General features: G+C 46.4%; 1 protein-coding gene across 1 annotated transcript; it reads left to right on the top strand.

Moving 5' to 3' along the window:
- The first annotated feature begins 344 nt into the window (after nt 1–344).
- On the top strand, nt 345–22,719 carry LOC111150353 (retinoschisin 1). The gene is made up of 8 exons (XM_022507801.1): nt 345–396; nt 4,881–5,008; nt 7,121–7,268; nt 10,298–10,323; nt 11,456–11,561; nt 18,060–18,201; nt 20,462–20,657; nt 22,567–22,719. The coding sequence occupies exons 1-8, from the start codon at nt 345–347 to the stop codon at nt 22,717–22,719; spliced, it is 951 nt and encodes a 316-aa protein (XP_022363509.1).
- The last annotated feature ends 2,332 nt before the right edge of the window (nt 22,720–25,051 follow it).

Raw genomic sequence — 25,051 nt, 5'->3', positions numbered from 1 at the left:
GGGAGTCTGCTTGGGATTTTCTCTCCTCCTTCTCCCTCTGTCCCTCCCCCTGCTAGCTCTCTCTCTTTCTCTTTCAAAATAAATAAATACATCTTTAAAAATAAAGATCGCATAAAACCAGTACCTTCCTTTGCTAAACCAGACTCAGTAGACATTAGACTCGTCTCTGAGACTTGCTTGTTGAGGCAGGTAGCTATGTGGGTTAACTTCCTAGGGCTCAGCCAAAGCCCTAAGAACTAAATGGAATAAGATGCTTAAGGAGGCCAGCGCTCAGGTTAAGCCCCGGCTCCTGGGGAAGCTCTCCACTTGGGTAAGGTAGAGCTACAGTCAAGGACAAGCAGAGAATGCCGCACAAGATAGAAGGCTTCTTGTTTTTGCTTCTCTTTGGCTATGAAGGTATGTGCTGTGCAACCATTAGCACTTAGCAAATACTTAATAGTACAACTGAATTAGTCATTTGCTGATTAATAGAAATGCAACCTGAATAATTAAAAGATCGTTAACTAGCAAGCCATGTTACTTAGTCAAGGTGTGTTGTTAATGGACAACAGTCGTCTTTATGGGGATGTGGTTCCTCTTCGTTTCCCCGCTGGCTTTCTGGTTCTCTGAGGAGCCTTCTAAAGTTCAAAGGATGGTTGAAATGGGACGGAAAGAAGGAAGGGTCTCAGAGATTGTAGAAAATAGCTATAAATTGCAACAATGAGAAAGTGTGGTGTATCCTTGAAAATCTTTAGGAGTCAAGGTTAGAGTGACTGTAGAATTTAATCTTCCAAACTAGGACACTATTGAGAATGGAGGGGGAGGCTATTAATAATTCTGCTGGGACAACAGGTGTGAACCAGGACGGTCCTGGGCAAATCGGGATGTGAGGTCACTCTAGTTTAAATATGGATTAACATAACACGCTGACTACCCTTGGACTCTAATAGAAAGCATAATCCAAACGAGAGTCAGGAACCTCCAGAGACTCTATACACTCAATCATCTTTAAATGTCTCAATATGGCCCTGGCAGGAGTAATATGCTTAAATAAGGAGAAATTAAACCCGAATCTCTAAGATATCATCCAATTCAACTTTTAAATTCTCTCTCAATCTTTGAAATAATAGTCCTTCATGCCTCTCTCAACTCTCAAGGGCCTGTTAGCTCAGAATTCCTTTTTCAATTCCTTCTGAATATTAGAAACTGGTTGAAGGTCTTCTTCAAGGCGATTGTGTATGCACGCGTGTCACAGGAAATAAATGAGGGCAGGAAGGATAAATAAACTCTGCAAATGACCGTGGGCAGACATGGCGCAAGTCACACAAATAGAGTCAGAACTCCGGGTTTAGATCACGCTCCTCTCTGCCCTCTCATTAGACATTATTGGTGGAGTATGCTTTCATGATCCCCAATCGCATGACTTTCGGTATCTTGTCACCTTTCTCAGTATTTGGGAAGGTCTGTATGAATATAATCCTAAGGTCATTTGGCAAATCCAAACACATTTCTTAAGTAGGAATCATTGAGACCAGTTGTCTGGTTTCCTTCTGTTTTGCAAGTAAGAGTCAGCGACTTGTCTCAGGAACTCTCAATACTTGAAGGTCCTCTGGGTGTTTGTTGTTTTTCCTTTACTCCTTGCTCTTTCCTCAACAAGAAAATCTAAACAGCCTTTCAAGGGTTAGATTTCAATACTTCTGGTTCTCTAATATCCATAGGCTTCACCCTCCGATTTCTCTTCTGTGTGACTGGCACTGAGAGCCAGCCAACCACCCATGCATCCACTCATTCTGTTGCCGGTTCGTTAAAGAACCCATCCCCGAGTGGCTGCTCTGGGCCAAATAGTGTCAGAATTTGACCCACGGGGAAGATCTTGGTTCCTTTCACAGTGCTGAATCTAACAACTGTGTTCTGTGACCCCCAAACGGGAAAAAGCCCTATAAAAGTTTCCCAACCCCTTTTTAAATTAGACCTGCCCATTCGGGAGTTATCTGTAATAAAAGACACACTGTCAGGAGGCCCAGAGCCCAGCATTCTTTCCTGTTCTACTGCTTACCAATCTGTGTGCAAGGCTGAGGAGCTCTCGAAATTTCCACGAGGAGTGGAAAATACCATCTGGCTGGGGGCGGTGAGGGGGGCGCTGGAATGTGGCCCACGGGCTGGTCCAGGGACCATTTTATGGTCCCTGTGGCTTGGAGACCTATCAGGATGCTCAAGAGGCAGAGAGAAAATACAGGAACTCAGGGGGTGGTTGCTTCCCTTCATCAGCTTCCCATCCAGAGAGAGAATCAAGGCCAACGCACAGGGGAAAATGTTTTCTATTGCCCGACTGGGAACCAGAAGACAAAGGTTCTTTGTGTAATTTGCTCTTCACCATTTCTGTTCTCCCGCGGCAGTCACTCCTTATTATAGTGAAATCAGATAAATAGATTGACTCCGATTATGCGTTGGATGAAGGTTCATTTGGGAACCGAGACGTGATGATCGTAAAGCGCTGATTTCATCTGCTAACGGAGGCGGGCTTCTACTCATCTTCCATTGTATATCTTGGATTCAGTGCAAATTATGATTTTTAAAAATCCACCTGATTAAAATAAAGAGGTCCATTACTTGGTCATGTTTATATATATCTTACAGGTGTGTTTCCTTCGCAGGTGACAGCAGAGTTTTTTTTTTAAGCAGCTTATTGAGATGTAATTTACATAACATTAAATTCCCCCATTTAAAGTGTGCGATTCAATGGTTTTTAGTATATTTATAGATTTGTGGAGCACACCATCCAATTTTAGAACATTTTCGTCACCCCCCACCACCACCACCAAAAGAAACTGGTAGACATTAAGCCCGTTTCCCCATCTCCCCAGCCCCTGGCAACCACCAATCTACTTTCTGTCTCTGTAGATTTATCTATTCCGGACATTACATTTAAATGGAATCATACAACATATGGTCTTTTATCTTTCACTTAGCATATGTTTTTGAGATTCATCTGTGTTGAAGCATGTACAGATAACAGATTTACCCAGAAATACGCCTGTAGTCACAAATAGTAACATTTTCACACCAGGACGATTTCCTTTTTTCTTCGTCGAGAGGGACATTATTGGAGCCTGTGGCTTTCTTCCTGAGTCTTACCCTTGTTTCCCAAGGAGTTGGGAAGCTAGTTACTGACAGCTTTTGTCATTCATAATTTTATGCTTTTCTCCTCAGCTTCATCTGTTTCCACGGGAAGGAAAGCTCTGGATTTACTGACATCCATCAAAAAGACCCAGAGTCTCTCCTCTGTGTGTCTAATGCCTACTTTTCCTCTTGGGCTTGCAAGGTACATTCTGAGAGATAGCAAGCCTTGAGTTTTCTTGCTGTGGGAACAAGGGTCTCCCCATGGAGTGGCCCTTTGGGCAAAAGGGCAGAATGAGCCCATGTGGCATAAATCTGAGATCAGTGAGTGGGAGCCATCTCAGACGCTCGAGTGGAAAACCATAGCATGGGCAGAAATCTCACAAACAATCCAAAGAGGGAGAAAAATATGCAACCACACAAATCAAAATCTTTTGCTCTTTTTCCTTTCAAGGTTGACCTGTTTTCTGCTGCTCATTCTGGCAATGTTATTTTCTGGTATTATAAGATGTTGTAGTCAAACACACTTTTGCTTTTGTTCACCGGCTTTTTGGTGATTAAATCATTTCGGGAACTATCCAGCCACGGTGCTGCTCCCTGGGTGACAGCTTTTCCTGTAAAATGCTTGCTGTTGCTTCTCTCTCTGCTCGTTTCCATAAGGATCCGGTGTCTCAGATCCCCGGGGCTGCCTATATACGAACGCTTTCTGGGGAGGGGAGCCTGGAAGGGAAAAAAACATCAGAAATCTGCCCAACATCTGACTGGACACAGGAAGTGGCTCTGAAAGTCGGCCTTCCTCTCAAGATGCTTGCTCTCCGCGAGCACACAGTGGCAGAAACACACACACACACACCCTTTCCTTTTGGCCTTCTGCTTTATTTCTGCAGAATGCAGAACGCCCAGGGCCCACTTGGAAACGAGTAGGGTTCTCACTGGATCTCTGGGTTTGCTCATTTGCAGCCACAAGAACCCTCCTCAGTGACAGACACAGGCTCTGGGCCAAACTGATTTGGTTATTAAATCCATACTGTCAGTGGCCCGCACGCCTCCCCTTTGATCCACTGCCCCCCCCCCAACAAGAGGGTCTTGGCACAATTGAGGTTTGCCCAGCTGACAGGCCTGCCCGCCTTTCAGCCATCTTGAAGATGGGGTGGAGCCCAGTGCCTCCTGGATTAACCACCCCCGAATCTACTAGATTCGATGCCACTCGTTCCTCTACTCCACCGTTCCCGGGGAGCAGCGGAGGGACGAAGGCTCCGGGTTCCCGTGCTCACCCAATGTACCAGCCAGCCGGCCTGGGCTTTCCCCTGGGCTCCAGGAGCTGCCCGCCCGGAGCCACTCAGCCTCAACCCTCGCATGGCCCACAGGCCTCTCAGAGGGAACATCTTCACTCCATCCCCCGCAGTCCCTGTTCCTCCTGGAAACTTCCCTCCCCCAGGAAATGGCAGCTCTCCCCTCCCAGTCTCTCAGGCCTTAAACCTCTCTTTCTCTCACACCCCGGTCTCCTGTCAGCAAGTACTGTTGGCTGCCGTCCAAAGACGGTCAGAATCCAGCCATGTCTCTTCCTCTGCATTGCCTCCACCTGGGCCAAGCCCTCTTGGCCGCCCACTTGACCCCTTCATCTCCTGAAACGCTCTTTCCTTCACCTGCTCCAGCCCCAGGGTCTCCTTGGTCTGTCTAGAGCACACCAAGCGCCCACCCAGAAGCCTCCCACCTCCGGCCCTTTCTACTTGCTGTTCCCTCTGCCCAGAATGCTTTGCTCACGAGTCTCTTGCCTCTTTCAGGTCTTTGCTCCAAGGCCACCTTCTCGCTGCCGGATATCTTATTCGTTCATTCATTAGCCCTGATCACCCGCAGCCTGCGCTACGCACACCCTATGACGGCTGGTCCTCCTCCTATTTTGTTAGCTGCGGTATCCCCAACACCTAGAGCTGGGCCTGGAATTTAGTAGATACTCAATGAATATTACTTAAAGAATAAATGCTTTGGGACCAGTCATTGGCAGGTATCTTTTATATCAATTTCTGTAACTGTACAGGTGCTTACATAAACCTGTGCACGCGAAAGGCAGGACACAAGCCAGAGCAAGTGGTGAGTTGTACATGGTGGGGGGAGGGGGGCACAGAAGAAGTCCTCTGCACAGGGAAGGGGATAGGCAGGCAGAAAAGTTGGAAGAGGAGAGACTTTATCATTTTTTTTTTTAAGATTTTATTTATTGGGGCATCTGGGTGGCTCCGTGGGTTAAGCCTCTGCCTTGGGCTCAGGTCATGGTCCCAGGGTCCTGGGATCGAGCCCCGCATCAGGCTCTCTGCTCAGCAGGGAGCCTGCTTCTCTCTCTCTCTCTCTCTCTCGCCTGCCCTTCTCTGTCAAATAAATAAGATCTTTAAAAAAAGTTTTTTTATTTATTTGACAGAGAGAGAGGGAGAGATCACAAGCAGGCAGAGAGAGAGGGAAGCAGGCTCCCTGCTGAGCAGAGGGTCCAATGCAGGGCTCGATCCCAGGACCCTGGGACCATGATGTGAGCCCAAGGCAGAGGCTTAACCCACTGAGCCACCCAGGCACCCTGGAAAATGAGAGACTTTAAACCTAAGAGACCAGACAGACATGAATTGCAGCTAGTAGAACATGCAAAAGATACATTTGAAGAGGGAGGCAGGAGCTAGATCATGGTGGCCTCTTGAAAGACACATTACTATCGTACCCATTTTAAGGATGAGGAAATGGAGAGATGTGGCCATTCAACAGGTAAATGAGAGATAGAACCTGGAGCCCTGCAATGAGGACCCACCAAAGGTTTTGCAGCAAGAGAGTGACACAATCAGGTGTGCATCCCATTCCACAGGCAGCATGACAGGTGGACGAGACAAGGTCTCTCCAGCAGGGAGCGTATGGGGGCAGGGAGATGGGGGGCTGAACATGGGAAGTGACGGTGGTGGCGTAGAGAGGGAAAGGCCCCTGCTTGACACTGGGGGTATGGCTTTAGGGGGAAAAGGTGACTAAGACAAGCCCCATGTCTCTAGATGGGGTGCTAAGTGGATGGGGAAGCCATTCAGTAGGATAAGAAATAAAGGAAAAGAAAATTTGAGGAAGGATGTAATGAGTTCTGTTTTAAAAAACCTTTCTATTGAAGTATAGCATACATACTAGTATTTAAGTATGATATACATACAGAAAAGCACAGGTAAGTGTTTATAGCTTAGTGAATTTTCACTACTGAACACATCCACGTAACCAGTACTCTGGTCAAGTAACGGAACATCGCCAGCCCCTCCCCAGAGAGCCTCCCCAGCCTTCCTCCCTGCCACTTCCTGCTCCAAATGTGACCAGGACCCTAGTGTCTAATGGCATAGATTACTTTTGCCTGCTTCTGTACATTTCAAATGGATTCATGTGGTGTGTCCACTTTAGTGTCTGGCTTTCCTCAGCATTGTTCGTGAGAGGCAGCCATATTGTGGCATGGCGTGCACGTCGTCCATTTTCTTTGCAGTTCAGTATTCTGTGAGTCTGAGTTTGCCACCTGTACCCATTCTACTCTTTTTTTTTTTTTTTAAGAGTGGGAGAGACAGAAGGGGGGGCGTGTGGAGGGGCAGAAAGAGAGAGAGAGAGAGGATCTTAAGCAGACTTTATGCCCAGCACAGAGCCCGATGAGGACTCGATCTCACAACACTGAGATCCCCATCTGAGCTGAAATCAAGAGTCTGACACTTAACCAACTGAGCCACCAAGGTGCCCCTACCCATTCTACTCTTGATGGGCATACGAGCCTTTCCAGTTTGGGGTTAATACAAATACTGCTGCTATAGGTGATCTAGCACATGGAGAACATATGTATGCATTTCTGGTGGGTAGATACCGAAGAGTCGAGTTCCTGCTTCATAGGACACATGTATGTTCCACTTTAACGTAAGCTGCCAAATAGTTTTTTCAAAGAAGTTAGACTGACTTACATCCCCACCAGCAACACAATGAGAGCTCAGGTTGCTCTATGACCATTGCTCCAAGACTTGGTTGGGTCCAATTTTAGATAGTAAGAGACATCTATGGGGAGATACCTGGTAAACCATTCAAAGCAAGAGATGGAATCTTGGGCTTAGGAATATTTATGAGGTCGGTAGAAGAAGCAGAGCTCTCAAAGGAGACTGAGAGGATATTCAGAGTGATGGGAGAACCAGGTGAACAGTGGGATGGAAACTAAAGGAAGATGGGAGGGACTGAGAGCACATTGGAGCCTGAAGACATAAGGTCAGTGTTGGAAAGAGTCCATTGGATGCAAAAATAAGAAGTCAGTAAATTCTTTTGCCAACGCAGGGCTTGGCCTCTAAGATGACACTCCCAACCTTTGTCTCAACCTGAGAGGATCAATTCTGCCCATAGCAGGTAGACCGGGGAATCTCTAGGAACAACGAATAACCTGTAAACAAGGGCCCAGGGGGAGACAGCAGTTTGGTGACCACAGGTGAGAGGTAGCCCTGAAATGCTCTAAAAGATATGCTCCCCTGGCCTCCCACTGCTGCCCATGAGCAACCTGGGAGAGTCCTCACCCCGTGCAATGTCCAGTGCTCTGTCTTCTCCTGGGTCCTCCAGCCCCTTGTGGGCAGAGAGGGAGGCTTCCATTTCAGAAGGCCCAGGCCCTGGTGCGGTGCCAGCTCACACTGGACATGAAAAAGTGGTTTGCAGAACAGATAAATACGTAGTATTTAAATGAAGGCAAAATTTGAAAAAGATAGCTCTTAAAATGGTGACACAAAAGATGAGGCCATTCCTTTATTCTCTTAAACAATCTGAAAGGTCTTTTTGTGGGCATCAGATTCAACTTTTAGATAGGAAAGTGGTTTATTTCCTATTGCCTACTCTCAAGCTTTGTTCCAGATTTTTATAATAGGTATGTGTTGTTTTTATAATCAGAAGGGAAATGAAGGTATCTGTTTTGTTGAAAATGGGAAATGGAGCTCTGGGCCTTTAAACCTGCAAGCACTGTCTAATGGAAGCTTTTACTATGATGAAAATGTTCTATACCTGTGCAGTAAGTACATCAGCCACTAGCCATATGTGACCAGGAAGCCATTGAAATGTGGCTGGTGTGACTGAGGAATTGAATGTTTAATTTAATTTTTAAAAACTTTTGCTCATTTTTAAAAAGATTATTATTTATTTACATAATTTCTGAGAAAGAGAGAGAGAGAGAGAGAGAGAGAGCACAAGCTGGGGGAGGGGCAGAGGGAGAGGGAGAAGCAGGCTCCAAGCTGAGCGGGGAGCCTGACACGGGATTCATCCCAGGACCCTGGGATCATGACCTGAGCTGAAGGCAGACACTTAACCGACTGAGCCACCCAGGCATCCTGTATGTTTAATTTTATTAATTTTAAATAATTTAAGGGCAAATAGCCTCATGGGACTAGTGGTTATACATCGGGCAGCAGAGCTTAAGCATTTTATGCTAATGTATTCTAACTCTTTTCCTACTAAATTGTGTATTCACCTCTGGAAAATAGTATGGAGTTTCCTCAAAAACTTGAAAATAGAGCTACCCTATGACCTAGCAATTGCACTACTGGGTATTTACCCCAAAGATACAAATGTAGTGATCCAAAGGGCACATGCACCCGAACGTTTATAGCAGCAATGTCCCCAGTAGCCAAACTATGGAAAGAGCCCAGATGTCCATCAATAGATGAATGGGTAAAGATGATGTGGGACATATACATATACACAATGGAATATTATGCAGTCATCAAAAAGAATGAGATCTTGCCTTTTGCAACGATGTGGATGGAACGAACTAGAGGGTACTATGTTAAGTGAAGCAAGTCAATCAGAGAAAGACAATTATATGATCTCACCGACATGTGGAATTTAAGAAACAAAAAAAGGACCATAGGGGAAGAGAGGAAAAAATAAAACAAGACGAAACCAGAGAGAGAGACAAACCGTAAGAAACTCTTAATCAGGGGCGCCTGGGTGACTCAGTGGGTTAAAGCCTCTGCCTTCGGCTCAGGTCATGATCCCAGAGTCCTGGGATCAAACCCCGCATCAGGTTCTCTGCTCAGTGGGGAGCCTGCTGCCCTCTCTGTCTCTGCCTGCCTCTCTGCCTGCTTGTGATCTCTGTCTGTCAAATAAATAAATAAAAATTAAAAAAAAAAAAAAACTCTTAATCATAGGAAACAAGCTGAGGGTTGCTGGAGGGGGGGGATGGGTTAACTGGGTGATGGACCTTAAGGAGGGCACGTGACATGATGAGCAACGAGTGTTCTGTAAGACTGATGAATCACAGACCTGTACCTCTGAAATAAATAATACATCATATGTTAATTAATGGAATTTAAATTAAAAATGTTTTAAAATAAATTGTGCGTTCGTTCTCTTTACTCATACTTCTATGAAGATAGTTTAGATGTTAGTTTTATGTTAAATTTTGCAAACATATTTTTCCCATGTTAATTACGCAGTATTTGTACTTTGTGGCTTGATATTTCCCGTACATTATAAATAAACCTTAAAAAGATTTTCTGAACAATGTGGTAATCCTAAATAACCTAGCTGTGCCACAGGGTTGTGGGGAAAGGGCCAGGAATCAGCTCCTGAACAGCACACTTGGCAGACACTAGGGCTGACAATGATGATGGAGGCTTAATAAGTAAAGGGAAAAGCTGGCACTGTCAATGTCGAATTTAACAATGTAAATGTAAATTGGAGGCATTGCTTAGGTAGTAGGCTCTCAGATGCGTTTGAAAAAATTCACAAAGAAAAAGAGACTGGGAAGATTTATACAAAAATGTTAACAGTGTTGCCTTTGGTGATAAGAAATACAGGTGCATTTTTTCCTCTTTGTTACATTAATGTATTTTCCAAAATTCTATAAAAAACAAAAACAATATGAGCATCTGGCTGGCTCAGTAAGTAGAGCATGTGACTCTTGATCTTGGGGTCGTGAGTTGGAGCCACATTTTGGGGGGAGAGTTCACTTTAAAATAATAACAGTTATTATCCTTGTCTGTTTAATTTCACTGTCCCTAGTTTTTCAGCATCCGTGGATGTTATTCCTAGCAGATATTTACATTTACTTACTTCGACTTCTTCCAGAAGGGGCTTTGTTAACTTTTATGTGACTATTTTCATTTTATTTTACATGGAATGAATAAATTTGTTGAATTTGTTTCTTTTTTTAACTTAATTTTTTCCTCTCTCTTGTCTTTTTGTTTAGCCACACTGGGATTATCATCTACTGAGGTATGTTACAGTAAGAAGGCTTTTTTTTTTTTAAATTAATTTATTTGACAGACAGAGATCACAAGTAGGCAGAGAGGCAGGCAGAGGAGGGTGGGGGGAGCAGGCTTCCCGCGGAACAGAGAGCCTGACTTGGGGCTCGATCCCAGGACCCTGAGATCATGACCCGAGTAAAAGGCAGAGGCTTTAACCCACTGAGCCACCCAGGCGCCCCAAGAAGGCTGCTTTTGAAGATTTTTCTAGCTCAAAATAATGTGTAGGGTTATCACTTTTTTTAAAAAAGGTATTTTTTTTTTTTTTAAAGATTTTATTTATTTATTTGACAGAGAGAGATCACAAGTAGATGGAGAGGCAGGCAGAGACAGAGAGAGGGAAGCAGGATCTCTGCCGAGCAGAGAACCCAATGTGGGACTCGATCCCAGGACCCTGAGATCATGACCTGAGCCGAAGGCAGCGGCTTAACCCACTGAGCCACCCAGGCGCCCCGAAAAAGGTATTTTTTTAAGATACTTTATTCTGGTGGTGGTAATAGGATATTTTTCTCTGGGCAAGTTCAAGACTGGTGTTTTAATGAGAGAATGTAAGTAAACCAGGTCTTAATACAGGTGGTGTAATCTTGAATCTTGAATCTTTTTTTTTTTTTTTAAAGATTTTATTTACTTACTTGACAGAGACTGAGAGCATAAGTAGGCAGAAAGACAGGCAGAGAGAGGAGAAGCAGGCTCCCTGCTGAGCAGGGAGCCCAACTTGGGGGTTGATCCCAGGACCCTGGGATCAGGACCCGGGCCAAAGGCAGACACTCAACTGACTGAGCCACCCAGGCACTCATGAGCAAGGTTTTTTTGTTTTTGTTTTTGTTTTTTAATTTATTTATTTAACAGAGATCACAAGTAGGCAGAGAGGCAGGTGGAGAGAGAGAGGGAGGAAGCAGGCTCCCTGCTGAGCAGAGAGCCTGATGTGGGGCTCGATCCCAGGACCCTGGGATCATGACCGGAGCCGAAGGCAGAGGCTTTAACCCACTGAGCCACCCAGGCGCCTCTATGAGCAAGGGTTTTTAACACAAATTTTTCCAGTGGCTCTGGCCAGAGTTGAATTTGACTATGACTGAAACTCCTGCTCCTCTGGCTTCCCACAGGATGAGGTTGAGGACCCCTGGTACCAGAAAGTGTGCAAATGCAATTGCCAAGGAGGTGCCAATGTCCTGTGGTCTGCTGGTACAACCTCCTTAGATTGCATACCAGGTGAGTGTCCCTTCTCCTTAGGGCACCAGATCCTTGGGGTGTCCTTAAGAACACCATTTCTTCTCTTCCCTTCAACCTGGCTCAATTAGCCACCCCCTTCCCCAACGCACAGTTGGCCTCTGAGCTTCAAATCACAGAACGGCCACTGTTCCAACATACCACACTGATGTCGTTGTTTAGAAACAGCTTCTTGCGTCTTTCCTTGGCCTATGTGAGAAGGCGAGTTGGGATCTATTTTCAATGAAATAGACTCATGGAATTTAGGAAAATAAATCAGTGGTAGGAGGTGGGGCATTTTGAAAAGAACACAGGCTTCTGAGCCAGAAACACCAGAGGTAGGACCCTGGCTGCCTCATTTCTTAACTCTGGGACTCCCACTTTGGTCTTTTTCTGTCAAAGGGAGGTGACAGTACTATGCTGAGGGTTTATTGCTCACCAAACAACCATGTGCTTCCCCAGGTTCCAGCCTGCTTGTAGTCACATAGCACTCTGTGAGCAGTTCCAGCCAAAGTGAGCAGTGTCTCTTCCAAACTGAGCATCTAAGGGCTGGTACTCAACTCTGGCTCTCCCTTCTGTGCTTGAGAAAGTGCATTCATTCTCCTTCAGGGTGGGTCCCAGGACATTAAATGGAGCAGAAAACCCCCTTCCAACCTATAATGGACAAGTCACCTGGGTGAAAAATAATCGTTTGTTGTCTTAAAGCCTGTGCAATTTTCAAGACAATTTGTTTTGCAGCATAACATAGCCTTTCCTGGCCACTATGAATGCCAGCAAACTTTGTCTGTAAAGGACCAGATGGTAAATATCTACGACTTTGCAGGTCTAAGGGGCTCAGCTCTTCAATTCTAACCCCCATAAGGCAAAAGCAGCCATAGACGGGACGCAGGGCCACAGTGCATGGCTGTGTGCCAATAAAACTTTATTTACAAAAACAGGTGGGGAGCCACATTTGACTCAAGGACCACAGTTCGCTGACGCCCCCCCCCCCCACCCCGGCTCTAAGCTGCCGTGACGAGGGATAAATTGGAGGCGGCACGAAAAGCATTTTGTGTTATCCCCAGCAAACTGCAGCTTAATAAAGGTCCGGTCCTTTTCTTCCCGCCCCCTGAGAGCTCACACTCGGACTTTCGGAGGCCGGGGAGCCCGGCAAATCCCCGCTGCGCTCCGTCCTTTCCTTGGCTCACAGCCTCTCCTGCTGGCGACTGTCTTTGTCACCCCTCCCCAGGGCTACGATGGCGCCGTGCCAAGTCATTCTCTTTACATAATCGCCTAATAATAGCTCCGCTAGAGACAGTATGTGTGTCCATGTGTGAGCTTCTCTTCATTATTTCATTAAATTTGCATTAAAATAGCAAATTGTGGGGGAGGCAGGGGAGTCTACAATGGCTTTTACTGCCTCCCTCTTCCTATTTACTAAAGGGGTAGGAGTGGTTTGCGAGCTGTGTACGGGCGAGGGCGGGCTCCGGCCGGTGGGCAAAGCAGGAAGCGCGGCTGAGTGTGGTGGGCTTCGGGGGCAGGTCCCACCCTCTGCGTTCCCCGCAAACCCTCTAGACGGCGGAGATCCGCCCAGTCAACACCGAAACACCCTCCGTAACAATCCCACCCATTCTCGTCCTGCGCCTATTATGTGCCATAATGAAAACGAGGGCATTAGCTCCACCCGAAAGTTTCCCACGCGGTGGGGACAAATGCTCTCTTCACGAGAGCCCTGAAGGCCGACTGGAATTCCACTTGACGTCCTTTCTACAAACAACTTGAAAAAAAAATTATTTATGCAGATTGGCTTCATAGATCTATCAACTGTGAGGCTGAAGAAGGCTGTGTGTTTCAGGAATGTCAAGTCGACCCCTTCCCCCTTCCATCCCCCAAGCTCTTTCCCCACACGCCTGCCATGAACTTGAAATTCTGAAATCAGAAAGTGCTCTCCTCTCCCCACCAGTTTTTTGGGTTGTTTTTGCTTTTGTTTTATTTTTTAATAGCACAGATGTTTCCAGGAAGGAAAAAAAATGCAACCTAAGTGTGAAAGAGTTGATACGTTGGTGTTAATGGGTTTTTCCAATGAAAGAGACGATTCAGGGCAGCGGGACTAGCCACAATATTCCAGAAGTCACTTGCCCCATCAGTGCCTCAGGTCCTCAGTGGAATGTTAAGAACGTTGCTTGGTTTCTCTGGCCCCTGAGATTCAGCGCTTCCGCCAGAGCCCGCCTTAGGTGGGAAGAAGAGCCTAGAAAGTACAGAAGGACAGGAGGGAGGGTCACTCAGAGCTGCTGGGAGGTCCTCCCAGGCATACACTGGCTGTTACTGTCCAGTGTCCCCACTGGAGAAGGTGACTGGCTGGGTGCCTTGTAGCCTCCTTGCTCTAAAAATTATGAAAATTACTAAAATTACTAAAGGATCTGTCTTCCACAGTCAAGCTAAGATCACCTTGGCACTCCAAAGGGGAAACAGGGTAAGGAAAGTATCAAAATACAATAAATCCGATGATTCGTTACTGCTTTCCTTTTATTCAAGATTTTATATTCCTATATTATTTTTGAGTTTCTCCTTTATCCTATAAACATTATTATTCGATATTCTGCTACACGGCCATATAGGTTCAAGTGTCATACACATGCATATTAATATTCATCTCTCTCTTGTCAAGAACGTCCCTCAGCTCTCCCTGTGTTTCTCGAGGTTAGTCTTCTTTAGAAGCCTGTGTGGCCTTCACACCTTCCAACTGAGGAATCAGCTACTGAATGAGAAAGGCCAGTGTGTTAAGTAGAGCCTCGATTAGCAGCACGTTATGAATATGCCTTTATCCATTGAGTGAACAAAGCATCACTCACCCAGAAGAGCCCGTTGTGCCAAGGAAGACATAGGTTTTTCCTTAAAATGAATGTAGAAACATACCTTTCCTACTGAAGATGAGTGTAAAAACAGGCATCGGAGCCGCGCTAACTTCTATTGGGCAGAAAACGTGGGAAGGCCATATCCCGTGTACGTCTGTTGACAATCCCCTTAATTCCTCCAGCAACATTATTCGTGTTGCCGAATCCTAGTTGATACTCAGGTGACAGTTCCTTCTTGCTCAGGGCGGTGTTCTAGGAGCTGGGCAACCTCTATTTCCTCCCTGAGCTCTCCCGCTTCCTGTTTCTGCTGTCCTCTCTGCTTATTCCTAGCGGTCACCCAAGACGGGGGATAATCTTGGTTGACCCCTTCATTCACCATCCCGTCAATAACTATCGAGTGCCTAGCACGTACAGGCATTCGGCTCAGCTCAGAGGATAGAATGGTGAGCCAGACAGACCAGGGAGCTGACAATTAAATCATCAGAAGGACAGCGAGTAAGTGACAGGGACAGGGACAGGGTCTGGGAAGGCAGCAGCTGGAGTCCCTTTACCCAGCTCAGGGTGGGAAGGGGAAGTGGGCAGAGATCTTAAGGACGAGTAGAGTTGTCCAGGTGAAGGGGGAGGAGAGGGGACCAGAGTGTCCCAGGCAGAGGGAACAGCCTCGACGGAAGGCCTCCAGGCCTGCATGAGGACCAAAAGGGAGCTCAGCCAGGACCACAGAAGGAGGAGGACAGGGGGAAGGAGGAGTCAGGAAAAATAATAACTTAACCTGACTGCCGTTTACAGCAAAGCACACAGAGCATGAGAAATGTCACATTTCCTATTTTTCCAAGTTGAAATGACTCCAGTTTGAGGCCTCCTTTGTCATGGCCTGTAAGGAGTCTGAAGACAGGATTGTTAAAGGTCCTCGCTCTCTCCTTGGATGACAGGAAACCCCCATGGGCGTGCGAGGGCGGCCTGGGCGCAGGGCTCAGGCTCAGGCTAGGTGGCAGGCTCTCAGGCTGGCCCACAACCCCACCTGAAGGAGGCCGCCTTGGTGGCGGCTCTTCTCCCTCTGAACCAAGCTCAGCTCAGTCCCGGGGACCTTTCCGGGTTTCCTGAGGGGGGGGTCTCCCTGACCCTCTCCGTGGTCCGGCCCCCTCAGAGGAAGCATGTCCCCGCTGAGCTCAGGCCCCTCACGAGCACCCCCCTTTCCCCCTGCAAAGGTCAGAGTCCAGAATCTCCAGTCACCTCCTCTAGCACCACCAGCTAATTCCTGTTGAGACCTAGACCGTTCAAATCCACCCAGCGGAGAGCTGCTTCTGCTGTCAACAGCCTCTTAACTACTAGATGGGCTACTTGGAAAGAAATGGCAAAAGAGTTGTGAGGGGAAAACAGAGAAAGAGCAACATGTCAAGAATAAAGCCATCAGGAGCGGGCTAATGGCTTTTCCTTCCCCTCTGCTCCTGCCCTCCAAGCTGGCAGCCTCCGAGAGAGAAAGGGGAGGCTCAGGATGGAGGGGCCTTAGAGACCCCCACAGTTAGTATTTAAGTGACAACCTTTGGCCCAACTGAAACCCAGCTTTCTGGCACTGGGACCTTGTCCCTCTTTCTGGAGGTAAGGGCTTGTCTTCCAGGTCAGAGGGGAATTGAGGAGGTGGAGGAGGCCCCAAGGCCACAGGCACTAGGCCCCTGAATCTGCCAACCAACAAAGGTTTCCCCGACAGGCCAAGGTTTCCAAAGTGCGCTTTGAAAGTCTGCTTGTTAAAAACAAAGGCTGCTGCAGGGGTGGGGGTTGGGGGGAGAATACTGGAAACTGCCTCCTTAGCAAGCCCTCCTGAGGATTTGACCACACAAGGTATGATCGAGGGGCCCATCAAGCACTCCTGTTCTCGCCCCCAGGAATTCCCATTCTCTATTAAAAGACTCCTGAAGGGGCGCCTGGGTGGCTCAGTGGGTTAAGCCTCTGCCTTCAGCTCGGGTCATGATCCTAGGGTCCTGGGATCGAGCCCCACGTCGGGCTCTCTGCTTGGCGGGGAGCCTGCTTCTTCTTCCCTCTCTGTCTGCCTCTCTGCCTACTTTTGATCTCTCTCCCTCTGTCAAATAAATAAATAAAATCTTAAAAAAAAAAAACAAAAAACTCCTGAAGCCTTGGGTACTAGATGAACTACAATGGGGTCCCCTCACCTCCAGCCCCATTGAGCTGCAGCTGCTGGCGGGGGTTGGCCCCTTCCCTTTGGTGCACGGGGCAAAAAGGCAGTGAAGCCTCCCTGGTCAGAGGCCTGAGGCTGTCTTTCTGTCTTTAGTCTCTGAGGACAGGGCATGACCACAGTGTGGGCATTCTGGTCTCAAGCTTTTGCATGCTTCATTTTGTCTTAGTGACTTTGGAAAATTATCCTTGAGAAAGACCTCAGCACTCATCTTACTGTTGGGATGGGAGGATGTCCCGGTAAATATGTTTAGCTCTTCGATCTGAACTCAAATTTACACCGGAAAAAAAAATATAACCCACTTGCTGTTTATCATTACAATCAGGAAAAGGGAAGAATGTATAAGTTTATCATTTGTTTTCTATAGAGATTTAGCTAGGACCTGTGTTTGATTATAAGAGAATCCCCTAAGGAGTGGCTTATTAAATTACTTTTGTTTTGACTCATGTAGTAAGGACATCAGGGCTGAGGTCTCTGCAGTTCTTTCAGCCTTACCCTCATTGTGCAAGATGGCTAGCACTGTACCAGCCATCAGATTTTCCTTCTAGGCAACAGGAAGAAAGAAGGGGCGACCCAAAACTGATCAGAAATCCCCAGTAGGCATCGTCTCATATCTCAGTGGTCAGAAATTGTATCATGCGGTCACTTCTAACTGCAAAAGAGACTGGGAAAGATTTTTTTTTTTAAGCTGGTTACATTGCTGACCAACAAAATTAGGGCTCTTTTGCCAAAAAAGAAGGGGAGAATGGATGCTAGGCAAAAGTCTTTGACCAGGTAAGCCAACACTAAAATGCGAGAAGAAATACACGACAAGCAGCAAACAGTTAACATCCAAGAACCAGCTTTGACTATTCTCGTTTGGAAAAAACAGCTCCTTTCAACTGTACCTCATTCAACAGTCACTCAGGCACATTTCACCCCCCCCCACTTTTATTTTTTTCCATTAGACTAGTGAGAAAACCGCAATTTATGAGTGAGAAATCACTCTCAATATATAATTGCCTTTCTTGCCTCTCACCATTGTTTTGTTCCTATCTTTAGCATCCCATGCTGCTGGAGGACAATTAGGGACCCTGAGGTCATCATGCAGGACGGCTAAAACTGTTTTCATGAGGAAAATAGAGTATGGCATTTAAGTATGATATTTCTCTGCGAACCTCTTGGTTTTTTAAATGTCTAGCTTTGTGGAGGAGGTGAAGTATTTCTCAGCACCCCCCACCTCAGGTTGCCATAGAGCCCCTTTCGTCTGCTTTTACGAATGTTGTGAGTCTCTATGGCAATCCTTGTACTTCCTCTTCACTCTCTTCTAGGAGCAGTAAGTAGGCTAAAGCGCCGTGAACTGCGCTGCCGAGCAAAACGTTCTCAACCTCCCAAAAGTGCAAGCGAGACGGTTTGATTTGTCATTTCAGTCACGTCGTGTTGGTCGAGAGTTGCGATGTGCTGCGAGTGTTGTAATGTGTGTTGCCTTTTCTTTTCCAGAGTGCCCGTATCATAAGCCTCTGGGGTTTGAGTCAGGGGAGGTCACACCAGACCAGATCACCTGCTCCAACCTGGAGCAGTATGTGGGCTGGTATTCCTCGTGGACAGCTAACAAGGCCCGGCTCAACAGTCAAGGCTTTGGGTAAGGAGGGCAGATGGCTCAGGCGATTTGTTTTCACGTGATTGGGAAACTGTACGTCTCGGTAATAAGCGAATGGCAGGATGCATTTATTTATGTACTCAACAAATATTCCTTGAGTGCCTCCCATGTGCTGAGGACTGTGGTCAAGGTGGATGAGGCCCCAGACTTCAAAAAGCACGCGGTTTAGAGGGCCGGAGGGACTCTAAGCACATAATCACATGACTGATCATCTAGTAAGTGTGATAAATGCTTGTGGAGGAGACAAAGAAGAAAGACTTCATTCATTTGAAGTACTAGGGAAGCCTTTCTAAGGAAAAGATATTTAACCTGAGACTTGCAGTTGGTTGGGGGAGGGGTCGGCGGGGGAGGGGGTGCGGGGACAGAATACAGCAGGTGCAAAGGCCCTTAGCCAGGACTATCCCTGAAGGGCACGCATGGGGATGGTAAAGGTCAGCAAAGTTAGGGCACAAGTGAGATAAGGCGAGAGAGATAGGCAGAAGTCAGATCGTGGAGTTACATGTTAAGGATTATGGTCCTCATTTTAGGCATGAGAGTTCCCTGAATGTGCTTTAGTTAGAATATAAGATTGTGCTGCTACAACAAAGAGCCTCAAAGTATGGGGACTTAAATAATATGGAGGTTTGTTTCTTGGTCACCTAAAAGTTTTATTAGGCAGTGTAGGGTTGACATGATGGCTAATGGTACCTGGGTTCCAGACTCTTTCTACCCTGTCTGTCATTCTTCACATGAAGCTTCCATCTTGGGGCCCAGAATGGCTGCCCTCGCTTCCACTATCACAACTGCATTCTAGTCAGTGGGGGGAAAAGAAGAGCAGAGCACACACACTTTTCTTTTAAGGACAGAAGCATAATCATTTGGCTACTTTGCCCACATCCCAGTAATCAGAATTTGGTCAGATTGTCCCATCTAGCTGCACAGGAGACTGGGAAATATTAACTCTGCTGGGTGACCATTTGCCCACATAAAACTCGGTGGTGGTGGTGACGGTGGTTTTCTGCGGTATTCTATGACTAAAGGAAAATGGGAAGAGGATATTGGGAGACAATTAGCAGACTCTACCAGAGAAAGATTTCAGGTTGGGGAGTATCACAATCTGACTTGTGTTTTAAGAAAAATCTGGCTCCTGAGGGGGGAAAACTGTTTTGGCGGGGGGCAACCCGGGAGACTAAGGAGCGAAAGTAGCAATCATCCAGATAAGAACTGAGGATGATGTGGGCTAGAGCAGTGCCAGTGAAGTAGAGAAAAGTAAATAAAGAATTTGAGAAACATTTGAGATGGACTCAATAGATGGATTGGATGTTTGAGGTGACAGAGAGGAAGGGGCCAAGGCTCTCTCTCAGATCACTGGCATGAACACCCAGGAGGATGGAGGTAGCCTTCCAAGAAAGAGATGGATACTGTAAGGAGAAGTTGCGGTGGAGACAATTAGGAGTTCACTCTTGGACAGGTTTCATTTGGGATAGTGTAAGGCATCTAGAAGTTATCTAGACAGCAACTGACTCTCAGATTTTGGAGTTGGGAAAAGGTCTGGGATGGGAGTTAAAAAGTCAAGAGCCACCCAAGGAGCAAGTCTGGAGTTAGAAGAAAAAGCAGCCAAGGACTGAGTTCCAAGAAGCTAACTAATATGCCAAAAATAAATAAAAACCTCAAAGGGGAAATTACAGGTTTCCACAATTCAGGGGGGATATAGCTAAAAGACAAATCAGTTCCTTCAACGGTTCTTTGCTTTACAACTGTTGAAAGCTCTTCCAGAGGGGCTCGGTGCACAGGGAGACACTCTCTGAAAGCCACAAATGACAGCACCTGAAGGCGATGCAGATAGGTATAAAGGGAGTGAAACTAGGGTAAGACTCATGGAGAGTCATTGGGAGAGACTAATGAAAAGGGAAGGGGGCTGGCAGGTGTCCTAACCATGCATTTTCGTGTTTTGAAGTAAGACCTGTTCAACCACACCCCAAAGGGGATTTCAGCTACATTCTGAGGCACTGCTTGGACCAATCAGTTCCATCTGGCCATTGGTCTTTGCGCAGTGGTGATGCAGGGAGAAAGAGGATGATGCAAGTATGACAGAGGCTGGGCACTTCTCGGAGACAGGCTCTTGGTGCTTAACAATGCTCAGCCTGCCCGAGCTCTGCACAGGTTCTTCGGGCGCTGACAACCCCTCCAAGGACGGTCCCTCTCAGCTCTTTGGACGTGCTCATGGGGAAAGGCCCCTGGTGATTTGCTGTGTCCCTGGCAGGTGCGCCTGGCTCTCCAAGTACCAGGATAGCAGCCAGTGGCTGCAGATAGATCTGAAGGAGGTCAAGGTGATTTCAGGGATCCTCACCCAGGGGCGCTGTGATATCGATGAGTGGATGACCAAGTACAGCGTGCAATACAGGACAGATGAGAGCCTGAACTGGATTTACTATAAGGACCAGACAGGAAACAACCGGGTAAGTCGGACTTTCCCCCGAGCACCTTCAGCTCACACTCTCCGGGACTTCCTGCTTCCACCCTTGCAGACCACTGACTCCATGGCAAGGGAAGTCATCCGTGCTTCTGCCCCACAGTATGGTCTACTCTCTGGCGACAAGGCAGGTGTCTTTTCTTGCTGTATCTTGGGTGCCCGGCAGTTTGTGAATGGCACCACTATCATGTATGGAGGAAATCTTTGTCTGAATTCTCCTATCAGCTTACAGTTGCTTGAATAATCAAAACTGGCCAAACTCATCGGGCCATTGAACACTTTGCTGCATGGGTCTGACTTGACCTATTTTTGATGTGGGCAGGCCTTTGTCCATTTATGTAGATATGGCCTCTCCTTACTACTGAGACTGACTGCTAGGAAGATTTGGACAGTCCAGCAAGTTAGCCACTGAACTGTGTAAATGATTAAAATGACGCCGCAGTGCAAACACAGAGTTGCCTTTGAGCAACTATATCCTATTAACCTCTAAGGGTCAAGCCCCAAGTCATGTTCACCATCGACTGAACACAGTAGGCTCATAATTAAGTGTATATATATATATATAAAGATATATATATCTTTATATATAATATATAATAATGATTATATATATGTATATATAAAATCATTATTTTACATATATATGTATATTTGCAATGAATTAAAAACTCACTAGCTGTTTGGAAATGTTAACTGTCCTTTTGCCTGAGAATAAGGGCTTCTGAGGCTAATTTGGACACTTAATCAGATGAAGCACACACGTGTGGCTGGAAATCAGAAGGCTTTTGTACTCTGGTGACAAGCTGTACAGCAAGACATTCATGGGTTGAGATTTCAAGGAATTTTACTGAATACAATAGGAAAAACCATCTTGATCTTACACATTTCATTTCATTTTTGCTCTTGTTAGTTGGCTTTTCAAAAAGAAATGAGAAATCTTTTTAAAGTCCTGTCTGCATTTCTGAAGGCCTTGTCGGTTCTTTGCAAAGAGGCATTCCGCTCGGGCCCTTGTGCAGTCCGAAGGAGCCTGTTCCATTCTCCCTCTGCAGCTGTCCCCTGACTTGAATAGGCTCAAGGGTGAAAAGCTGAGAGAAGGGGATGTGGGATGTTGCTACTGGGAAGAGACAAGATTGTGGCATCTGAGGTTCTTCCGGTTTTGCAGATAGAGGTGGTCAATGTAGCAGCCAGATTTTTTTTAGGAGATAGTCCCAGAAAGAAATGAAATGCTCCAGTGTCATGAGGCATAGCACTACAATTCTAGAAAAGACTGCAAAGAATGGTTTCTATGGAAATGCAGCTAAACAGCCATGTCACCTTTTTAATGGTACAGCCTCGTCTCCAAGCTATGTCGCATCCCCCCAAAACACGAAGCAAACACCTTTGGGTACTTACTGCCTTTCCCCTGCCAGAATCTTGTTTTTATGTCTTTTCTTCTAAAAGCAGCTTTCCGAGTCTATTTGCCGTTTGTATCAATGTAGAGATACACACTTAAGCTTCGGCTCACGACTTCAAGGCCAGAGCACTGGAGCTTTACTTGAGCCCCACTTTGGACACCTTTGGAATGTAGGAACATTCCTCTTGTGAGATGTGGTCTTTTTCAAAACTTAGCAAAATGCAGAGCATGAAAACACAAAATTGGTGATAAGGATCAAGAGGCATTTTCTATCGATGCCATCTAGAACATTCCACGATGACGGAAATGTTAGTATCTGCTAGAGCACAGAGGTACTGACCAATGTGCAAGTTTCAGATTTGGAGGAGGGTGGGGCCTGGACAGTTCTCTGAGCCTTAAGCACCATTTCTCAAACTCAAGAGTTAGGGTGAGCTTCAGATAAGAATTGTTTTTCCTTTACCATCCTCTGACGGGACAGCGATAAGATTTCTTCTCTCTTTAGGTCTTCTATGGAAACTCAGACCGAACCTCCACAGTCCAGAACCTCCTGAGGCCCCCCATCATTTCCCGCTTCATCCGGCTGATCCCGCTGGGCTGGCACGTCCGCATTGCCATTCGGATGGAGCTGCTGGAGTGCGCCAGCAAGTGTGCCTGACGCCTCCTTCCTGCCGAGGGGGGCGGAGGGCTCAGAGCAGCCTGCAGGGGAACCCTGATGCGAAGGGGGGGACAAAAGCAGCTGTATTTTACAAGCTCTTTTCAATGCAGAACTGGGCAGAAAGAATTTCTTTTAAAAATAAAAAATATAGTTTCCAATTTCAATGAAAGAGAAAAAAGAAAAATGAGCTTATGTCCCACTCAGGGCCAAAGAAAATAAGAACAAAGAAAATAAGAACAAAGAAAATGTCCCTAAAACCAGTTTTCATACAAATGCCTAAGCAGCAGGGGTAATTTGCTGCTTTTGGTTTTTGTTTTTGTTTTGTTTTTGGTCTGACAGTGTGAAAGGTGTGGTCTCAGGGAACACAAAGGGGCCCAGAGAATTTACCACCCTGAAAACAGGAACATAGTTGCATAAAACTTTGATTTCAGTGCAAACGGGCAGCAGGCTTGCAGTTTCTCCTTCAAGTTTTCAGTGAATCATGGCCTTTTAGGACTTCAGAGTACTGGGTGTGCAGAGGGCAAGGTTTGGGGTGACTGGTTGGCCGAGAGGAGTCCTGCTCTCCTGGGAGGGTGCACAGAATCAATCACCCCAGGTAAAAGGGCCTCCTCTGCTCTGAGCTTTCACCCCCAGCACAGAATGCCCCCTTATCTAGGGCTACCATTTTTTTTTTTTTTTTTTAAGATTTTATTTATTTGACAGAGATCACAGGTAGGCAGAGGAAGGCAGAGAGAGAGAGGGGGAAGCAGGGTCCCCGCTGAGCAGAGAGCCCGATGTAGGGCTCGATCCCAGGACCCTGGGATCATGACCTGAGCCGAAGGCAGAGGCCCCAACCCAATGAGCCACCCAGGCGCCCCTAGGGCTACCATTTTTTGACAAGCTTAACATTTTGAAAACAGTTGGCCCAGGAGCTCTCACTGGCTACGCAGAGGAAGCCCATGAGCTAACTGCGTGCTTTGCAGGAAGCGGTCAGACCCTATGTCCCTAAGAAGGGCAATGTGGCCCTGTCTGTCGTGACCCAAATGTTTAACCTCTCTCCCTTGCCTTGCAACACACAAACATGCCTGCTCCTGAGCCTGCAACGGCCTTTGGGAAGGACCCCGGGCCAGGAATGGGCCTGGCCTTCCCCTCCTGGAGGAATACATTAAGCAGGGATCTTTCGGAGACAACAGCCTAAGTCTCCTCTGTCATTTACAGCTCAGCCTGAGTTTTCAGGCCCTTCCTTGGGAGAGGCTGGTAACATGGGGAGTGGAAAGGAGAGGTATACAAAAGTAGGAGCCTCTACTAGCGGCTCATTTTCCTGTTACTTTCTGTTTTCAAATGCCAAGCCAACTGAATGCACTCGCACTAACGTGATCGTGGATATCACATTCACCTTCTCTGTGAGGGGGAAGCCTCCTAAAAGCCCCAGATCTCTTTCCTGCTGTGTTGGGCTTAGAACAGCTTGATATTCAACCCACCGTCTTTCTAATCCCCATGCTGTATACTTGAAGCTGGAAAAAAAAAAATCCTTCTCTGGCCTTAGGAAAACATGAATAAATCCATTTAGAGCAGATGCCTGATTGGAGCCCCTTACTGGAAAGTTGAATGAAATTTTATCATGACATGGATTGTCAGAGAAAATGGCAGAAGCATAAGAGCTCAGGTCCTCTGCAACAGCCGCACCAGACACAGGAGGGGAGTACAGTTAAGAGGAAAGAAGAATGAAACAGTGTGAGGTAGCAATAGAGGTTCTCCAAGTAATTGTTCATGTTGGAAATTTTTGTTTTGTAAAGGTTTAATGAGATGAAGTCATATACCATACAAATTTCACCCATTTCAAGTGTACAACTCAATGACTTTAAGTACACTCAGAGTTGAGTGACCATTATCACAGTTTTAGAAAAATTCATCACCCCACAAAGAAACCCTGTACCTATGAGCCATCGCCCTCCCCCGCCCCCCACAACCAAGTCGCCCACTTGGCCCTAGGCAACCACTGATCCAATTTCTGTCTCTGTAGATTTGCCTATTTTTGACATTTCATGTAAACGGAATCACACAATTGTGGTCTTTTCTGTCTGGCTTCTTTTGCTTAGCATAGTGTTTTTCCAAGGTTCATTCATACCGTAGCATGTATCAGTACTTAATTCCTTTTTACAGCTGAATATCATTCCATTTATATGCATAGATGATATTGTATTTATCCATTCATCTGTTGATGGACATTTGGGTTGTCTCCATGTTTTTGGCTATTATGAATAATGCTGCTATAAACAACTGTGTACAAGTTTTTGTCTGGACATATGTTTTTATTTATCTTGGCTGTATACCTTGGAGCATAATTGTTGGG

The sequence above is a fragment of the Enhydra lutris genome, unplaced genomic scaffold (assembly GCF_002288905.1).
Source record: "Enhydra lutris kenyoni isolate GAN:26980312 unplaced genomic scaffold, ASM228890v2 scaffoldscaffold23, whole genome shotgun sequence".
Lineage (NCBI taxonomy): Eukaryota > Metazoa > Chordata > Mammalia > Carnivora > Mustelidae > Enhydra > Enhydra lutris.
The sequence above is the reverse complement of the archived record's forward strand: the minus strand, read 5'-3'. Positions and strand labels throughout refer to the sequence as shown.

What these genes read in the sequence shown, in the direction of transcription:
- LOC111150353 (XM_022507801.1), top strand. Translation starts at nt 345, where the DNA reads ATGCCGCACAAGATAGAAGGCTTCTTGTTTTTGCTTCTCTTTGGCTAT. An exon ending in CAGAGTGATGGGAGAACCAG is followed by an intron (nt 7,269 to 10,297) that starts GTGAACAGTGGG and finishes CTTTTTGTTTAG; the next exon opens with CCACACTGGGATTATCATCT. An exon ending in ACCAGACAGGAAACAACCGG is followed by an intron (nt 20,658 to 22,566) that starts GTAAGTCGGACT and finishes TTCTCTCTTTAG; the next exon opens with GTCTTCTATGGAAACTCAGA.